The 20,764-nt window shown below is 50.0% G+C and overlaps 1 protein-coding gene across 1 annotated transcript in view; it reads left to right on the top strand.

The window, feature by feature from the left end:
• Nucleotides 1-12,577, top strand: part of KCNK12 (potassium two pore domain channel subfamily K member 12) — a 48,443-nt gene extending 35,866 nt beyond the window's left edge. The window contains exon 2 of the mRNA XM_021673863.2: nucleotides 11,676-12,577. Coding sequence (XP_021529538.2) covers nucleotides 11,676-12,577 — 902 coding nt within the window. The remainder of the gene's footprint in view (nucleotides 1-11,675) is intronic.
• The last annotated feature ends 8,187 nt before the right edge of the window (nucleotides 12,578-20,764 follow it).

The raw sequence follows: 20,764 nt of genomic DNA, 5'->3' as shown, positions 1-20,764 counted from the left end.
TACCCGGAGGCAGGAGTGGTTAACTGGCTTTTAATAAGTCATTTTGCTGAATGATTTCTGGTGAGGAGAGAAAAACCTTAATCCCAGAGATAAAGCAAAGAGTGGGGGGTTGAAGCCAGTCCTGCTGGCAAGGAAGGCTGTGCCGAGGTACAAAGCCGATTCAGGAAAGTCCCTCGCGTGTGCTCACAGTTGACCAAAACCTCTCTAATGGTAGAAGTCACTGGCCTGAGCCTGTGGGGTTCATCCTCTGTCCCTAGCTCCCCTACTCTTGCCACCTCAGCTGTCCCCACCTCCCATCCTGCTGTCATCAAATGAAGAAAGTCACCTCAGAAGGCCCCAAAAACAACACAAAAGCAAGCAGAACAGGGACAGAGGACCGTTTCCTCTGTGCCTGGCTGACTGTAGCCTCTCTGTCCCGATCACCGCGCACCCAGGGAGAGAGGGGTGCAGTGGATGCTCCCACCCCACACCTGGCTTCAGAGGGAAGAAAACCAAGAGCTTCTGTCCTCAGGGAGCAGTCCATCCGGCTCCGCAAATCAGACAAACCCACAAGTGCCAACAAATACAGCAGCCCACGGTCTCAGCTTTTCCACAACAGCCCCATTTTAAAATCTCCCTCCCACACACATACTCTCTCACTTTGGGGACTGGAAAAGATGGTGCCTAACCTCTAGCCAGGCCTCCTACCCAGCAAAGGGCCCAATGCTGGAAGTGAGCACAGAGGTGAGGAGACGGAGGCCCAGCAAGGTGGGAGAACGGCGAGTCCAAAGGTAGAGCCAGACTTGAGTGTGCATACGGCGGCGTTTCCCTGCCATGGAAATCCACACATCACTTTGTGATTTGCCCATTCCCTGCCTGCTCCACCTGAACCACTTCACTGTGAAATAAGGGCCATGCCTCATCCATCGGGCTTCCCAGCTATGCTTGGCGCTTTTGGGGAGCTTACTATGTCCCGGACACTGTGGGATGCATGTGGGAACTACATCCTCATTTAATCCTTACAGTGACATTCAGGGGTAGGGCACTAGGCCAGACACGGTGGCAAGTGCCTGTAATCCCAGTACTTTGGGAGGCCAAGGAGGGCAGATCACCTGAGGTCAGGAGTTGGACACCAGCCTGGCCAACATGGTGAAACCCCATCTCTACTAAAAATACAAAAATTAACTGGGCATGGTGGCAAGCGCCTGTAGTCTCAGCTACTCAGGAGGCTGAGGCAGGAGAATGGCTTGAAGGTGGAGTGAGCCGAGATTACACCACTGCACTCCAGCCTGGGCAACAGAGACAGTCTCAAAAAAACAAAAGGTAGGGCATTGGGCCATTTTTAGAGGAAGAAGCAAGGGTCAGAGAAGGTAAGAAATGTGTCCATGTCACTCCCTAAGCAAGTGGAGATGCCAGAGCCTGACACCACCGTCCCTGCTCCTAGTTCTGCTCTCAGCTCTCCAAGAGGCCCTTCCCAAGCCTGCAGGAGTGAAGACTCGCTGAGTTTATCTTCTGAGCATGAGGTCACCAGAGCCTAGAAGTTTCTGCAGAGAAGGGCACAGTGACAGGTGCCAGGCAATGCTTACTCCACAAAGCTCCTGTAGGGTCAGCCTGAGTCCAAGGTGCTGGGAGATGCTCCCAATGCTACCAGGTGGAAGGCCTTGACTGTGAGTCGTCCAGGTTCTTGGCATGTTGAGCAAAGAATTGAATGCACAAACAAAGCAGCAAAAGAATAAAGCAATAAAAGACAAAGGAATAAAAGAACGGAGTAATTCCCAGGCATGGTGGCAGGTACCTGTAGTTTCAGCTACTCTGGAGGCTGAGGCCGGAGGATCACTTGAGCCCAGGGGCTGGAGGTTGCAGTAAGCCAAGATCATGCCACCACACTCCAGCCTGGGTGACAGAGCAAGATCCTGTCTCAAAAAATAACAAAACCGGTAATGAAAGCACAGGTCTATTGAGGCAAAAGTACATTCCACAGAGCGGGAGCAGACTCAAGCAGGCAGCCCAAGAGCCTCTCTATTGCAGTGCTCCCCAGGGTGTTTTTTTTCCATGCTATTTATGAATTTGTTTATGTTTGTTTATTGTTACTAGAAGGTGTGCTCCAGGATAGTCAGTGTTGTCTGTTTTATTTAAAGCTGTATCCCTAATTCCTAGAACAGCCTGGTACATAATGTGCAAATAAATGTTTGTTGAATGAATGAATATTGTTTTTTGTTTTTTTGGGTTTTTTGGGGATGAAGTCTTGCTCTGTCACCCAAGCTGGAGTGCAGTGGCGCGATCTCAGCTCACTGCAACCTCCACCTCTCCCAGCGTTTTTATAAAGCGAAAAGAATTCGATAACACCCCTAGGTGCCCTTTAGAGGCCTAGGGTTGGTTACACCCTATGAAGGATTGGCCTGTGACAAATCAGAGGCTAAAATGACAGCTTGGCCCCCAATCAGAGGCTGAAGTGGAAACTTCTGCCTTGTTATCACAGGAAGATGTGGCCTGTGTGCTGCCTAATCTTGCCTAGAATTGGCTGCACCTGCTGTTCTTTTGATTATGCCTTAACCCTTGGTTACCCCAATTCCTTATTCTCCTGCCTCACCAGCATCATTCCTTCTCTTCTTCCACAGATTCCCCTGCTCCATCGGCAAGTTACTGGACATTTCCTATGGGCCAGGCTTCACCAGCAGGATGAACTCCTCACCCTGCCCAATGGCCCTGACACTGCACTCTCCCAGCAGGGGATGCCTTTCCCAAGCCTAGGCCTCTGCCCCTGGCCAATCTCTTAAAATCCCACCTAATCTTTTTTGTTTGTTTGTTTTGTTTTTGTTTTTTTTGAGACAGGGTCAGGCTGGAGTGCAATGGTACAGTCATGACTCACTGCAGCCTTGACCTCCGGGACTCAAGCCATCCTCCCACTTCAGCCTCCTGAGTAGCTGGAACCACAAGCACATGCCACCGTGCCCAGCTGATTTTTAATTTTTTTTTTTTTAGAAATGGGGTCCCACTATGTTGCCCAGGCTGGTCTTGAACTCCTGGGCTCAAGCCATCCATCCGCCTCAGCCTCCTAAAGTGCTGGGATTACAGGTGAGCCACCATGCCTGGCCCCACCCAATTGTTGAGACTGGACACAAATATCTCTTCTTCCATATGTCTTTCCTAATCATTCTGTCAGGAAGGCCTCAGCTCTGATGCTGACCTAAATTGGTCTGGATACATCTGGGGACTGGGGACTGTTTTCAGTTCCCCAGGTGATTCTGTTGTGCAGCCTGAGTTGAGAAATGCTGCTCTTGCCAAAAGCAACCTACCTCTCCTTCCAGACTCTTGTGCATTTGCTGCTTTCCTTTATCTCATTGCAGACTCCTTCCTCTAGTTTCAAAGCTCTGCCATGTGCCTGCCCTGTGATCTTGGGCAAGTTACTGAACTTCAATGTCTTTATCTGTTAAATGCAACTCAGTTTACTAATCTCACAACTGGGGATAATGATCATCCCCACTGTAGTTCATCAAGTCTTAGACACTATAGATTATAAACACACCATCATTGTATATATCGTTTCAATTTTAAAATACTGCCAAATAAACTGTCAGGCCATTGATTGTAAGGTGCACGGTTTCAGAGATGTTAACAAGAGAGGAAAAAAGCTGTGACTTGGAATCAACGAAAACAGCCTCATGCAGTTGTTGTGAAGATTAAATGAATTGTGAGGCTCGATACACACCAGCTATTATTACACCCTCCGCATTTTCAGTCCTAAGTGCTTTAATGACTTCTCTAGCCATTCTTTTAGCACCCACTCTCCCAAAAGTTTCAGGGCTTATCCAGGGTGGTCGGTTGTCCTCCCCAGGGATGTGACATGGAGAAGGCTGACACGTGCAGCCCTGAGGTACCAGGGCTGGAGCACATGTCCCAGGAGAGTCTCTGGGCCAGTGCCCTCTCAAGTGTCCAGTCCTCCCCCATGGAGTCTGGTTAGAAGCCCCTCCTCCTCCCATATAGTCAGTGTCAGTTCCAGCCACGGAGCAGGCTGTTGGCAGCCCTGCCCTCCATCCCACAGCCCTCCCCACATCTCCCACTCCTCCCTGTTTGGAGACAGGGACATGGGAGGCCTGGCTGCTGTCTTGGCTGGGCAGGGCTTAGCCTTGTGTGAGCCTTGGGTTCCTTATTCAAATGAGGCTTTTAATCCCAACACTGGCCAGTCAGGAAGGATCAAACGAGATGGGGATATTGGGAGAGGCTTCTCAGAGGAGTGTGCTAAGCTGACAAATGGGGTCATGAGTAGGGTTGCCAGGTTTAGGAAATAAAAAGACAGCATACTCAGTGAAATTTGAATTTTAGAGCATCAACTATATTTTAGTACAAGTATGTCCCATTCAATATTTGGGACATACTTAAAAAATGGTTTCTTGTTTACTCAAAAGTCATATTTAACTGGGTGTCCTGTTACCTGGCAACCCTAATGAGCCATGGGCCATGCCCAGTATTTCTGAGTCTTTCTCCATCCCTGCCCACTGAATCCATGCCTCAGCCTTCCCATGGCTTCTCTACAGCCATGAAACTGCTTTGCACTGATTGACTTAGGTCTACTCATCCTTGAGCCAATCATGGTAAGGAACTGGATGATCCTGATTGGCCTAGACTAATAGAGCCCATTCCTGGGGCTGGGTCAGTTCTCCAAGTAGCCTGGCTGCTACTCAACATAATACAGGTTGGGAGAATGATTGGTAAGGAGAGAGCTGCAATGCCCGCCACAAAAACATTAGGTCAATGGAAATTCAAATCAAAATATTTGTAGTTGGACAGATTTCAACCAATAGGGTCATCTGGAATACCTTATTAACATTGTTTCTTAAAGGAATGGCATTCTTAAAGGAATACTCCATTTACATCAGATGTATCTGGGGACATTTGTTAAAACGCAGATTCCTGGGCCCCTTTTCTGACACACTAAATAAACCTCTGAGTGGGACGTGCCATGGAATCTGCATTTTAATCATGTGTCCCGGTTGCTTAGAACAGCCCTGGTTTATACATGCTGTCCTGGGGTAATTATTAGTAGAGCCACTTTCACTCTCAGAAGTATCCCAGATTGGACTATACAGTACATTTTATTTCCATCTCTCTCAGTTGACAGTGCAGAGCCCAGCAGGAAAAGCTTCCAGTGGGTAATGAGTCAAGACTTCCCATCTGTCCAGCACAGTGGAAAGGGCATGCGCTTCAGGGTCAGCTCAGCCACATACAAACTAACTTCAATGAATGCTTCCCCTCCCTCGACCCACTTCCTTGCCTGCATTGTTGGGGGTAATAGTGCCTCCCTCACGGAGTGGCTGGGGGGCCTGGATGGGAGGAGTGTGTCAAAGGCCCAGCCAATGCCACCCAGGGCTGCATGATACAGATCAGTGCTGGCCTCTCCATCTCGCTTCCATGCTCTCTGAGCTGAACTCCGAAGGCCCTGTCACCAGGGCCCCATTTGCGAAGGCGGCACCAGACAGACTGTGGGAACGAGCTTCACAGCTTTTGTCAAAGTGGCATAATAAAGCCCCCAAGTGTCTGCTCTTTGCAAATTGGGATGGCAGATCAATTGTAGCATAAACAAAATAGGCTTGGTGTGAACCCAGGGACAGATTACGCCTCTGCAAGGTGTGATTGAGGGGGAGGAGGAGATTCTCAGGGTGGCTGGGTTTGCCTTTTCTCTGGCTGAAGCTTTGAGGCCCCTCTCCAGAGCAGCTTGGCTCCCCACAAATTGCAAGAGCTTGGGAGACTGCTCCTCTACTCTGGGAGGCAACTGGCTAGGCAGTGGCATGAGCATAGGCCCCAGTGCCCTCAGCAGGAAGCCTGTCCCAGGATCTCAGCATCCCCCAGAGCTCTGAACCTCCTGACCTTGATGCAGAAGGAGGGTGGACCATTTGTCTCCTAGGCTGAGCTAATTGTGCTCTGTAGGAAAGTGAAGGGCAGTAAAGCCGGCACAGAGAGACCTCCGGAACAGGACAGTAAGAAGGATGTTTTCACTGGCTGCCCTCTGCATTGTTGGAGACCCCTCTGACTTGCCTGTCCCTTAATTCTGGGCAGATGGTGCTACACAGCCAGTATAGTATTTAGCATCATTTGGGGCCTGCAGCCCCCCACCCCACCCCCGGCTAAGTTGTTATCCCAAGACAAGTTCTGGCCCAGACTCTATGTGACCTGTCCCAGGGGTGAGAGACTGCTGGCAGAAGAGGGGGCAGGGTCTATACAAAACCACTAAGAAACCCGGTGAGGGGCTCCAGGAAGGCAGCCCAGGGACTCTGTGAGGACAGGAACTGCATCTGTCTGGTTTTCCACCATATTCCTAAGCCTCGAATGATGCTGCCAGCCTGATGCTGTCCTCAGTGAATGTTTGCTGAAGGAATGAACAGGTGGATGTTGGTCTTACCAGTTTCATGTCTGGTGTTAGTTGCCTTGCTGAGCCCCTTGGATAAAGCCACATCCTGAGCATGAGGCTGGTCTCATTGTAGGTTTGGTCATCCAGGAAAAAGGCAGATCCTCAACTGGAAACCCAAACTCCAATAGATGGCCTTGGGAAGGAGCCAGGAGTCCAAACATGGAAGAGTTTCGAGGAGTCGGAAGAAGCCCCCAGAGAGTGGAGGAGATGGCCTTGGTCTCTCGAAAGTAGATCAGGCAGGGCAGGCCTGTGGGGACCCCAAAGGCCAATGAGTACTCCGCCTGTGGTCGACCAGGCAGACTGTCACCCAGAAGCAGCAGTCCCCTCTGCACCTCATTCCTCGTGCTGTCCCCAAGCCCTGGGTCAAGTGTTACGTAAATACCCCAGCTTGTCTGAGTTTTGCCATGAGAAGGCAATGAGTCCACCTTGGTAGACTCTTTAGGGGACAAGCATAGCCCCTCTCCCCTGTTAAGAGGCAGCAATGATCAGTGGAAAGGGGCCATAGAGGACAGAGGACTTTTAAGGGCGAGAGTCACAACTCTCAGCAACAGCCACTCTCCCATGAAGATGCTCCCCTGGCTGCAGCCCTGGAGGACTGCAATTTGGTTTCTTAAGAACAGTGGAGCTTCCTTGGTGCCCTCAGAATACAGTCTGGTGTGGTGGAAAGAGCGTGAACTTTAGATGCTAGCACACCTGGGTTTCAGTCTTGGTTCCACCATTTCCAAACTGTGGGGCCTTCACAACTGCTTCACCCTTTAACCTGCAGTTTCCTTATCTGTTGAATGGAGCTGGCCTCTCCCTCAGGTTCTGATGACGACCTGTGATAATGCAGGCAGGGCTGGCACTGTTAGGTGGTGGCTTTCACCACAGTGGAGAGAAAATCCAGGTGGAACCAATTTATTAAATGGGCCAACACTGGAAATGGCTTTGTCTCATTTATCGTCTTTAAGAACTTTTTAGGTCAGGCACAGTGGCTCACGCCTGTAATCCCAGAACTTTGGGAGGCCGAGGCGGGCAGATCACCTGAGGTTGGGAGTTTGAGACCAGTCTGACCAACATGGAGAAACCCCATCTCTACTAAAAATACAAAATTAGCCAGGCATGGTGGCACATGCTTGTAATCCCAGCTACAGGAGGAGAATCACTTGCAGGAGGCGGAGGTTGCGGTGAGCCAAGATCGCACCACTGCATTCCAGCCTGGGCAACAAGAATGAAACTCCATCTCAGAAAAAAAATAAATAACTCCCTTTTAGATTCCTTAACATCTTAGGTTGATGCTAGAGTTTTCCAAATAGTTTGGTTTTTTTGTGTGTTTTTTTTGTTTGTTTTTTGAGACAGAGTTTCACTCTGTCGTCTAGGCTGGATGCTAGGGATGCGATCTCAGCTCATTGCAACCTCTGCCTCCCAGGTTCAAGTAATTCTTGTGCCTCAGCCTCCCAAGTAGGTGGGATTACAAGTGCACACCACCACACCTGGCTAATTTTTGCATTTTTAGTAGATACGGGGTTTTGCCATGTTGCCCAGGCTGGTCTTGAACTCCTGGCCTCAAGTCATTCACTCACCTTGGCCTCCCAAAGTGCTGGGATTACAGGCATGCGCCACCACACCCGGCTAATCTTTTGCATTTTTAGAAGAGACTGGATTTTTCCATGTTGGTCAGGTTGGTCTCAAACTCCCGACCTAAGGTGATCTGCCTGCCTCGGCCTCCCAAAGCGTTGGGATTACAGGGATAAGCCACCGTGCCCAGCTTCTTCTTCTTTTTTTTTTTTTTTAAGTACCAGTTTTAAGATTGAGACTCATTCTCAGATGTTTAATCAAATCTTCAAATTCACTTCTAATCAGAGCTTAGCCTCCCCCTCCAGCTCGGGGCTGACACATGGCTCAGGGGACCTGCAGTGGATGGGGCCTGGGGGTGATCTTACATCACTGGAGCCACTATCATTCCTTCTTAATTTTTGCTAGTAGGGCTGCAAGGCTCCCTGTTAGAACAGGCATATGTGTTTTCATGGCAACTATTTATGGGTCCTTGGGAGCCCTGTACAGGGACCACTTCCTGCCCCATTGTCTGAGTGGGCACTTCCCTCTCTATCCTTCCTCCTGTGACTCCCTCTCAGCTGTCCCCAGTCCCCTGACCCTCAGCTTGCTGGGGCCGCCTTGCTCCAGCAGGCAGCCCTCCTGGGCAGTCTCTTCAGATCTCTTCCTTTCAATATCCACTTGTCACCCACTGGTGACCCATGTCACCCTCACGCATCCTGATGCAGCAAGCCCTCGAAATGCAAATGGCTCCCATGAGTGCCCTCTTCCTCACCTGCCTGTGGGGACTGCCCCAATCAGCTTCCCACCCAGAGAACTCTCCAGCACAGCTCTGGACTCCAGGGGAACTGTCAGATTCTCCCAGAACTCTCACCATGCTCCACTCTGGGCAGGGCTGTGAGCGGCTGTGCCCAGCCAGCTGGGAAGTGAGCTGCCGGGCTCTCCTCTTGCTGCAGCCCCATAAGTCCTCTTGACCTTCCCTGCTCCAACCATCCCCTGGCCTAGGGGTGAGTGGAAGAAGCCACACCACTCCCCACCGCCACAACATCCCTAAAAAATTCTGTAGTTTTGTCTGATTTCCAATTTTATACTAATGGAATAATGCAGAATGTATTCTTTTGTGTCCAATTTATTTTGCTCAACATTCTCTTTGTGAGATTTATCCGTGTTGTTGCAAGTAGCGATGGTTCATGCTTTTTCATTGCTGTATAGTATTCTTTTTATGAATAGGCAATCATATAGTTGTGTTGTTAGACATTTAGGTTATTGGTCTAAACACACACACATACTCCCACTCCACCTATAGCCATGTAACTTCAGAATTGATTTCTTTATAAACTCAAGAACTTGAGTGTGGCTTTACAATGGAGCACAATCCCTCCATCAAGTTCTTGGTTACACAGCTACTTTGGCTTTTTTCACTTTCTGTGAATCTAGGGACATAATCCATCTTCTTCCTCAACATGAGTAGCATCGTAAGATTTTCCCCTAACCTGAGTCATTAAGCATAAGATGAACACCATGCTCAGGCAATTGGGCATTTCCTTCAGACAGTCTAGAAAATGATTGTTAGCACGTAGGCTTAAGGAATGTACTCTGAAAGTATTACAAGAAATATTTTCTATAGTCTGTTTAGGGAAATCATAAGCCACATGGGACAACTCTTCTCCACTTTCCCAAGGCTAGTCCCACCCCACTGGCAGGGCACAGGTAGCCCTTCTGCCATAGGGCACAAATTAAACAGGGATGCCCCAACCACTGCCAGAGGTGTTGAATGGTACCATAGTGCTGCTCAGACAAATGATCCATTTTTTCAGCTCAGACTCCAAGCAGTAAGTGAATCTTCCCACCAAGAGATGAAACCCCGTCCCATAATCAGTCAGGCAACCATGAGTCCCACAGAGAGACCACAGCTAGCAGTCGGCAGAGAGCCCAGGCTGGAGAGGCAGAGCTGCCACTCTGCACTGCCCTGGATGGCATGGGTGAGCACACTGGCAGGCAACCACACCTGCAGAAATCAATTGATAAAGCCACCCTTAAAGCCTGTGCGTTGAACATGGTAAGTTAAGAATGATAAGAGCTTGAAACAATACGCAGTTGTGTAGACCTCCCAGAACAAAGAAATTTGAGACATACCACCAGCATGGGACCCAGCTGGGCCAAAGCCTTTCCTTGGCCGTAAGTGTGAGCAAGGATGATTGATGGTGATCCTTGGTTGAGAAGGAGCTGGCACCCAGTGGCAGAGCCATGCTCACTCTCCGAAGGGTGTGGGTGAACTACTCTCCAACAATCCTTTTGTCGGCTTCACAAAGCTCTTTTCAGAGACCATCAACTCTAGCCACCTGATTACACTCTACCTGGTCCCAGAGTGAGAAATCCCAATTAAGGCAAAGCCCTAGGGAATTCTTCCCTAACAAGGCTGTCTGCCCAGGTGTGCTACAGGTTACATTAAAAAACCTAGCGTTTGGAGAAAGACTTATAGACAGTTGTTCAGTTTGGATTTATTCACAATTCCAAATAATTTATTTGAGGAAAGAAGAGGAGCTACAGTTGACTTTTGAGCATTGACACTTAATTTTGGGGTCCATTAGTAGGCAGAGTTGGTCAACTGATTTTTTTTTATAACAGGGAGGGGTTGAAAATCTTTGACATACTTGGAAAAAAATGGGCACATATGACAACTCTTTAAAAACTGTCCTTTAAACAGAAAAGCCTGCTATTCTAGTATGAAAGACTTTAGAATCATCTGGGAATTGGTTTGAAATGCACATTCTCACATCACCCCATATTCACATTCTAAGAACTAGGAAGTGACGGACTACCCACTTGGCCTCATGCCCAATTCCAGAAGGCATGAAATGTTGGTAGACTAAGAAAATATGGTCCTTTCTCTGCCTCTGGAAAAAATAACAAAGAATTCGCTGGACCTCGTGGCAAACACCTGTAGTCCTATTACTTGGGAGGCTGAGGCAGGAGAATTACTTGAGCCCAGGAGTTCAAGGCTGCAGTGAGCTATGATTGCACCACAGCACTCCAGCCTGGGTGACAAAGAACCTGCCCCCCCCACACACAAACGAAAATATGATCCTTTGACCAAAGACCTTTTCAAAGTGCCTGTGCAGTGAAAATTAGTCACAGCACTAAGATTACTTGGCTTTTTTCCCCAGTCTCAAGTAGGCAGTGGAGTTTCCAAGTAACAAGACTGGTATAAAAAATGTACAAGCACATAAGAAGCTAGATGTCTTTGAAGAGATTTATGTTGGTTTTTATTGCTAATGTAAATATTTGTAATTCACCCAGCAGAATTCACCTAGACTAGTATATTAATGTATTTATGAACTAAAATAAAGATGACAGTTTTCAAAAAACAATTTGGGGGAGTGGGAGAGCAGGTGTCACTTGTTCGCTTTGTGGGTATCTCAGTGGTTTGCACCTGTGCAGCAGTGGTTTCTATTTTGTATGTCATGATGGGTCCTTCCTAGTGACTACCTGCCCCACCCACTTGGATTTATAGGTCCCCAAGATGAAGGGCCTGTCTCCCCCATCAGTATAGGGGCTGCCAAGATCATGAACCCTATCAGGTGCCACCAAGGGAGAGAAATGACTAAGTGCTGTTTTTCCCTCCACCTGAGTGGTGCCACTCAAAATAGGAGCCACGCGAGCACCTGCATGCTCCGCTCTCCCCGCCCCTCCCCGAACGCCCCGTGAGGACCACCTGCGCGGCCAGGACCGCGCTGACCCTGCCCTGTCTCCACAGGTTTCGGCATGACCACCCCCGCGACGGTGGGCGGGAAGGCCTTCCTCATTGCCTACGGACTGTTCGGCTGCGCCGGGACCATCCTGTTCTTCAACCTCTTCCTGGAGCGCATCATCTCGCTGCTGGCCTTCATCATGCGCGCCTGCCGGGAGCGCCAGCTGCGCCGCAGCGGCCTGCTGCCCGCCACCTTCCGCCGCGGCTCCGCACTCTCGGAGGCCGACAGCCTGGCGGGCTGGAAGCCCTCGGTGTACCACGTGCTGCTCATCCTGGGCCTGTTCGCCGTGCTGCTGTCGTGCTGCGCCTCGGCCATGTACACCAGCGTGGAAGGCTGGGACTACGTGGACTCGCTCTACTTCTGCTTCGTCACCTTCAGCACCATCGGCTTCGGGGACCTGGTGAGCAGCCAGCACGCCGCCTACCGGAACCAGGGGCTCTACCGCCTGGGCAACTTCCTCTTCATCCTGCTCGGGGTGTGCTGCATCTACTCGCTCTTCAACGTCATCTCCATCCTCATCAAGCAGGTGCTCAACTGGATGCTGCGCAAGCTGAGCTGCCGCTGCTGCGCGCGCTGCTGCCCGGCGCCCGGCGCGCCCCTGTCCCGGCGCAACGCCATCACCCCGGGCTCCCGGCTGCGCCGCCGCCTGGCTGCGCTCGGCGCCGATCCCGCGGCCCGCGACAGCGACGCCGAAGGCCGCCGCCTCTCGGGCGAGCTCATCTCCATGCGCGACCTCACGGCCTCCAACAAGGTGTCGCTGGCGCTGCTGCAGAAGCAGCTGTCGGAGACTGCCAACGGCTACCCGCGCAGCGTGTGCGTCAACACGCGCCAGAACGGCTTCTCGGGCGGCGTGGGCGCGCTGGGCATCATGAACAACCGGCTGGCCGAGACCAGCGCCTCCAGGTAGACCGCCCGTCCGCCCGCGCCGGGGACCCTCTCCAGGCCGCGGGGCCGCCGGGCATGGTTTGCTTCCCTTCTCTCAGTCACTGCTGGCGCTTTCTTAATCTTTATCCAATAAAATGAAACAAAAAAATTTTTTTAAAGAAATACTATTTGGCCAGGCCTGATGTTATCAAGGGCAGGTTTTGGGGACGCCTGTGTTCCTTATGAGTCCCCTCTTGGAGAACCGTGGCCCCCAGCATATTCTCCTTCAGGGAGAGAAAAGGTGGCTCCCCAGACCCCCACCCAGGGCATACCGCAGCGAGGAGAGTTTTGCAGACTGGCACTAAACCCTATCCCCATGCACAGAAGCAGCCGGCAACCCCAAAGCATATGGTGCAACTTTTCGTGGCTCTGAATTACCTCCTCAGCATTTAGAATCCTGGCCCAGCCTAGCAGCTTCCTTCTGGTCGTCAGAAGTGATATAGTCACAGTTTTGACAGGTGGGGGTAGGGAAAGCCATATGTTGCCTCCCGATGTATATATATAGAACAGCCACTACACACAGAGAATGGTGTAGTATTATGCAATGAGATGAAACAGCACCAACTTGCGGACTGTGGCATTTCCCCCAGATTTGGAAATTGCAGTGGTGGGGGGCTTAGCTGGCCTTTCTCAGCCCAAAGTTAGTCCATTTAGGACAAAGCACAGGGCAGCTACTTCTAATGGCGGGCAGTCCAGGGCACCTGTGGGGAGGGGAGCGCTGAGGCTGCAAGAGCCCTGCTGGGCTTTAGCTGGCTGATCTCTAGTCTCGAATCAGCACATCTTGAATCCCCCAACCGCCCTTTCTGTCACAAGCTCATCCACAGCAGTGCTTTTCATTACTAACCAGGAATATCTGAGTCTTCTCAGACACGATTTTTCTTTGTTGGTGTGGATTGTTTTTTCTTGACTACTGTGGATCAGTTCAGCTTTTCCTCCTTTAAGAGATCATAGGGTTGCAGGGCACAGCCCTCCAGCGTCTCCTCCTCCTCTGAAGGAGGCAGCTCTGCCATCTGCGTCCTTGGGAACCAGGGCCTGCAGCACCAGGAACCCAAAAGAAGCCATCTTGTAAATGTCAGGGTATTTGGCTCCAGAGGCCATAATGTGTTTGGGGTCAGGAAGGACAGAATCCCTTTCTAAATATTGTTTATCAAGTGGATTTGTCTTCTCCATGCACAGCCTATTGGAGGTAGAGGAAGGCAGGAGGGAGGGAGCTGGTGAAACTGGTGGATGAAAATAATGTTAGGATTAAAGTTTTGCTCTCAGGCTGAGGGACAGATTCTCCCAGACTTGCCTTCTGCAGCACAGGGGTCCCTGACCTGGAGGAAGGCCAGATACCCAGGATTCATTGAAAGGATGAGGGTCTGGAACTGTAAACAAACACTCTCTCTGCCCATTTTTCTCATCTATGATGGGGCCAAGGACAGGTTCCAGAGTTTATACAGGCACGGCGTGACCCACCAGTATGCACAGCTTCTGATAGGAAGTCTTAGAAAAGCACCGCCTCACCACCTCCAGCCCGAGCCATGCTGTGAAATCTCTCTCCCAGGCAACTGTGCCTGGAAAACACACACGAAACCATGCGTGCACGCGCTCATGCATACAGCATTAGAGTCAAACTTGAATGTCAGACTCTTCTTTCCCCTTTTCTGAGGGAAAGCTTACCTCGCATCTCAGTGACTCTCCAGCTACTCAGTGACTCTCCAGCTAATTTCTGATTTGAGTTAGGATTGGTTTTTAAACACAGGCCCTAATCTGGGGTGAAGCCAGTGAAGCAGCGCTGGCGAGGAGAGAGGTCAGTCTTGCTAAATCCTGAAGGGTGGGCTCCTGTGAAAGCCATGCTTTCAGGATTCACTGTGACTGTCAGGCCGGCCCAGTGAGCGTACCCTCATCCAAGCCATGGTTTCAGTCACAATGACGGGACTGCACACTCACAGGGTCATGTGTTCTTTAGGGCAGGGCCCTCTGACAAGACCTGGTAATAAAATCCACGTTTATCCCTTTAAAAAAGGGAACAATTAAAAGGCATCCAATTAGAGGTGTTACCTAGGCAACAGGAAATAAATAACTTGGGGATCAGAGCTATCCAGAGAGGAAAAAAGAGATCCCCATGATCGAGGCATCTAGATAGTGAGGACTTGATCTGCGGGCAAAATAACAACCTACCCACAGGAAGTGAGCCCCGGCAACAGTACAGCAGCCTAAAACCCAGCCAGCAAGACTTTGTGAGCTAGACAGGCCTAAAGAGACGTCCAGGCAATCCGCCAACCAGCGTGCAGGACTACACAGAATCCTGGTCTCCAGGGGAGGAACCAGGACCCACCTCCAGAGAAGAAAAACTCAAAACGTTTCTTGGCAGTCTTCTCTGTTGGCAGTGCTTCCTAGAGTCTATCCTAAGTTGCTTATGCTGCAGCCTCAGCTATTTTTACTTCTTTTCCTATGCTTTGGTTTTGGAAAGAGGCAATTGGAGGCAGCTTGAGCAATCTTCTAAAAGAATCATGAGCATGCTTTCAAGAGACAGGAAAATGAGACCCTTTCCCTTCCCACCCCCCAACTTCCCAGAGAAACACCAGTCCTCCAAGGTACAATGGCAGCTCAGGATCCATGTGGCACATGTGTATTTTTGCCTGTGTTCCCCTGTACCCATCTCCCAACTCAGTCTCAGTCACACCACCATGATACATCACACCATCATCCTTCACCTCAGCCTGCAGAGCTCAGTGCCCCAGATGCCAGAGGCTGCTTCCCTGAAAAACTGGGGCTCCCTAGGTCAGGGAACTTGGTGGAGGATGAGACCCATGCCTAAAGGGCATGTGGTTTGATGTCCTGCTGGAGGGAGAGCACTGAGAAGCAGGGATGGGGTTCTCCCATCATTTCAGGAATAGTGACATTGATAGGGATGCCTTTCCTTGGTGCAGTTTCTTCTGAACCTCAGGCCAAGAAAGAGCTCCATTCCCTCAGATGCTGTGGCCTCTCTCACTGTTTTGGGGGTCTCCAGTTTGCCCCACCACTGGTAGCTCACTGTAGCCTACAACTTCCTCAAGCTCCAGGAATTGCTCCTAACCTTAGGCCTGGACTTACCCATCTCTTGCTGGCGCTGTGGGGCCCCCTTAAAGGTGGAATGAGCTCTAAGAGGCCCTCACCATCTAGCTATGGCCAGTGGAAGTCAGAGTCTTGGCAAGCAGCCTCCTCAGAGATGACTAGAAAGGTAAAGATGCCACCTTGGGTGTCCTAGCTTGCTAAAGCCAGGTAGTCAGACCTTTGTGTCCTCTGAACGAAGCAGCGCCTCCAGGCCTGGAGAAGGCATCAGAAATCAGAAGGCTTAGGCAATCTCAGGCTCTCATTTTATGGAAAATGCCAGACAGCCCTGGGCATTTGCACAGCATCATGCATATATATATATATATATATACACACACACATACATACACACACACACCAGCCTTACAAAGAGCTACTAGCCCTTTTCCCAAAGGAAACGTCTCAGTCTGGGCCACTTTAAGAAGAAAGATCTTCCATTTTTAACTCCCTAGAGATGTACCAGGGCCTGGAAAATCCCTTTCTGCTCTGGTGTAGTTTTATGTACAATTTGCATGTATTCGTGTTTCACACAGAAGCCAGCATCCAAACCCAAGCCAAACCCTGGAAAATAGTTGCTAAATGACCCAGGATCCTCCATCCTTCAGACAGGCCTCCCAGCAGACCCCCTCTTCCTGTGGGCTCTGGGGTGAACCAAAGGAGAAGCTTCTGGGGAACTGAGGCAGATGGCAACCCAGCCAGGCAGAGACCATAGGAGTGACAGGCCCCATGGTTCGATCTTACTGTAACTTTTTACATTCTTACAAAACAAAAAGCACAATTCCACATGCACACTGTCTGGAAAGCACAGCCAGACAGCCAGCCTAGGGCACTTCTGAGTCCAGAAGAGGCGCTGGGGCTTTGTTTATCTGTTGCAGGGTTGTTGTATTGTTGTATAATGTGCTGGTGGTGACTCTGAAGGCTCCTTGCTTTGTAGGGTGGCGAGGGAGGGATGGAGGGCCTGCTGAGGCCGTTCCTGACCCCCAGGGTGGGCTCATCAGCATGGACTTGGGGCCTGGACTCTTGCCCCTGGAGCAACTCTGGCACCTTCAGGCACCCCAGAGCGCAATTGCTATACCCTCCACGCTAGTCTCATGCATTGAGAATTTCTGCATTTGGACCTGGCCCGAGACCCTCTTCCCCTTCCCCTTCTTCCCTAAGGAAGCTCCCCCTTGCTTTACAAATCATTTTCTATGCTACCTGTTCTCTCAGGAGGGGGTTAGAGCATGCGGGACAAGCTGCAGGTTTCTCAAACAATACATCTATTTTTCTGAGCAGCGCTCCAAGAGAGGACTTGAAGGGTGTTTAAATTAACGATGAATAAAATGCAGCCTGCCACCCCTCTGAGCTGTTTGCTTTCTGTCTGTCAGAGCCGCCTGCCTCCCCATCTTCCAGTTCACACTTCCTCTCAGGAGGGCCCTGGGGACTTCAGCTTCCAGGATGGAGCCCAGTGGCAGCTCCGCTGGGAAGTTACTCTACAAAACAATGACACTTATCAGAGCCCAGGGCACCAAGGGACCTCCTGGGCAGCTTGGCCAGGCTGGGCCAAGGCTGGGGGACTGGGAGATGGACCCAATCTGGCTGTGCACAAGGCTCTCCAAATGGAGCTTTAAAGGATCCCAAGGCCCAGGCCCCACTCCCAGGACTCTGATTTCATTGGTCTAAGGAGCGACTCAGGCCACCCTGGAATTTTTTTGAGGGGATCCTAATGGATAGTAATGGACTTGAATGCGCCTTATAAACACAGAGCACTCACATTATGGTGGTGTAGAAAGAGTGTCCACTTAGAAACTAGGAGGTCTGAATTCTACTTTTGGATCTGGCAGTCATTTAGCTCACGCCTATCCTGTTTCCCCATCTCTAAAGTGGAATAATGATACCATCCCCCCACCTCCCAGAGGTCTTTTGAGAAATAAGTGAGTGTCTGGGAACTCTGAGAAGTATAAAGTGCTCCACAGTTGCAAGATGTCACAATTATAAGAGGCATTTCATGAGGGTATGGGACCAGGTTGCCCTATTGCTTCTGCAGGGAGTCCTTCCTGCAGTGTCAGCTGGGGAGGAAGGTCTTCCAGTAGATTGCTTTTGCAGGTTGCCTTTGCAAACACCTTCTTTTCAGAAGCAGCTTACTTGCCCTAATAATAGTGCAAACTCCACGGAGGCCTTCTCTCCCCTCTATATCCCCTTCCTTCTTTTCCTTTAATTTTCCTTAGATTTGGGAAGTAATTGACTATCAGGCTCACACTGGCCCCACCCACCTCAATCTACAAGATCACTCCCCACTCCCCTGGGCTCCCCACCCCGTCGAGCGTGACCACTCAGAAGAGAAGCTCCCCCTTCTTCTATCTACAGCAGGGCTTTCATGACATCAAATGATAAAACAAGAAGTTTTGTACAACTATACTGTACAGATCATGCACTATTTTCCATTCTGGTATTGTTTTGTTTTGTCTTGTTTTAACCCATTTATGCCAGAGGTTGCAAATTTTTTTTTCAAGGTTTGATTGAAAAATCAGAGCTTGGCGTTGAGCTTAAGCAGTAGGATGTAAATAACTCGCACAAGCTTAGCGTTGCAGTAATGGAACGCTAGGCATCAATAGGTTAATGCTGGTCAAGGCTATTAAACTGATTTCATGATCTGCCTATGAATCAATCTGAGAAACACTGGCTTACAGTGTTTCTGGAAAGAGACCCTCCTGTTACCTTCTAGCCAAGACCCATTAGCTAGGCTGCCATGATGGAGAGGCCTGGGTCCTGGTCACCCATCAGCTCTCCTCTCTGTTGGGGTCTTCAGCTGTGTCCCAGCTCTGTGATGGGCACAGGTGGCTGTTTTACCCACATGAAGTAGTCTAGATGATCCTTGGGTTCCTTTCAAGTTCTAAGGCTAGTGATTCCTGTAACATTTTTACGACACTCCAATGATCCCTGGATGGACTGCCATTCCTCTCCCTTCTGTGCCCAGTTACTTTTCTATGAGTATATCTAACAACAAGATTTTTAAAAGGAAATTTTAGCTGGGCATGGTGGCTCATGCCTATAATCCCGGCACTTTGGGAGGCTGAGACAAGTAGATCACTTGAGCCTAGGAGTTCGAGACCAGCCTAGGCAACATGTTGAAACCCTGTCTTTACTAAAAATACAAAAAATTAGCCAGTCATGGTTGTGCACGCCTGTAGTCCTAGAGAGTCAGAAGGCTGAGGTGGGAGGATCGCCTGAGCCTAGGAAGTTTATGCTTCAGTAAGCCATGATTATGTCACTGTACTCCGGCCTTGGTAACAGAGTAAAACCCTGTCTCAAAAAAAAAAAAAAAAAGAAAAAAGAACTTCAGATTTACCAAGCCAGGCCCCTGGACAACAGACTTGCATATTTATCTTATTTAATCCCCCGGCCAATTGTGGAAATTTAGCACTTTCCTCCCATTTTGTCCTGGGTCAGAGAGGTCAAGTAACTTGTCTAGTTTGGGGTCAGGCATCCCCCGTGTTAGGAACTGGAGAGACAAGGGTGAGAAAGACAGGACAGCCCTTGCTGTCCCTGGACTCCGGGCTCCTGGAGGCTGACAGGGGCGGGGCACTGCAATATAGCCTGCTGACGGCTCCCTGTCCACCAGGCATTCTGGGCTGCCATGGGCACACCAAAGAGAGGCACCCACCCAGCCTGGGTAGGCAGAGAAGGCTCCCAGAAGCAGCTGTCCATGCTGAGCCTGAGAGCCATGAGCCTGCGGATGAGGAGCAGGAAGAATGGCCCAGGCAGAGGAGCAGTGTGTGGGGAGAGCAGAGCAGGGGCTCGCTGGATGAACTGTGTGTAGTCTGCAGGACTGGAGCATGCAGACAGAGCAGGAGAGGTAATGGGGGGCCAGACAGTGAAGGGCCTTGTAAACCAAAGCAAAGACTTTTCGCCTAATCCTGAGGACATTGGCAAGCCAGTGGAGGGGTTTTAAGGATGCGTGTGCTGCCGAAAATGACTCAGAATGCAGGAGTGGAGGAGGAAAGCAGATGGCAGGGTGGACCGAGGTAGTGCTAGTGAGAACAGAGAGACGTGGAGAGATTTGAGGGACACACAAAAGAGTTGGTCCACAGAATCAATGATTTGCCTGGATGGGGATGATAAGACTGAGAGAGAGGAATTGGGATGGAGCCAGGTCTCAGGCTAAGCAGCCAGGTAGACAGTGGTGCCACCACTGAGCCTGGGAACCCAGGAGGAGGAACAGAAGAGATGATGAGGTCAGTGAAGGAGAAGTTGGACTTGAGGGGCTCATGAGATAACCATGGCGGAGGGGTTTCCACTTAGCAATTGGCCATGTGAGTCTAGAGCTCTTAACAATGATCCAGGCTAGACCAACGTTTTGGAAGTTCTCAGCATCAAGATGGTGTGAATCACTCAGGCTGAGAGTGCAGAATGAGATAAAAAGAGGATCACAACCAGTATTTAAGGGACAGGAGGAAGACGAAAAAAGACTAAGGAAAGAGGGTCAGAGATGCAGGAGAAAATCAAGAGCATAGGATGCCACATTGCCAAGGGAAACAAGGGTTCAAGAAGGAATGAGTGCTAAGTGCCACTGAGTGATTAAGTAAAACAAGGACTGAAGAAAATACCCACAAGATGTAGCGAAGGGAGAGATCAGTGACCTTGGCAGAAGCAGCTTCAGAGGAGTGTGAGGTTCTTTGGAATTGGGACTGCCATGCCTAATTTTCACGGGTCACACATTAGGGATACTAGTTAGGATGCAGATTCAAGCTGCTCTAACAAGTTCAAAATAATATTGGCTTCCATGGGTAAAAGTTCATGTCTCTCTCTTAAGAGTGAGTGCAAGCATACTCTATGTAGTATCAGGTACCCAGCTACTTCTGTTTGTACACATCACTTGAGTTCCCCTGCCATTGACCAGAACTTTATTACATGACCTAACAGAGCTGCAAGAGAATCCAGAAAAAGTAGCTTTTATTCAAAGTGGCCATGTACCAAGCGAGGCTGGTACTCCCAAGAAGAGTGTTGTTCATCTCATGTTGCCACTGAGGGGACATTATGCAGCTGCAGTGGGACCTCTGAGGGGTGACAATGAGGGCAGTACCATAACTGCCTGCTGTTACTGTATTGATTT

Source organism: Aotus nancymaae, unplaced genomic scaffold (genome assembly GCF_030222135.1).
Source record: "Aotus nancymaae isolate 86718 unplaced genomic scaffold, 86718_ANA_hifiasm-v0.15.2.pri h1tg000057l, whole genome shotgun sequence".
Lineage (NCBI taxonomy): Eukaryota > Metazoa > Chordata > Mammalia > Primates > Aotidae > Aotus > Aotus nancymaae.
The sequence above is the reverse complement of the archived record's forward strand: the minus strand, read 5'-3'. Positions and strand labels throughout refer to the sequence as shown.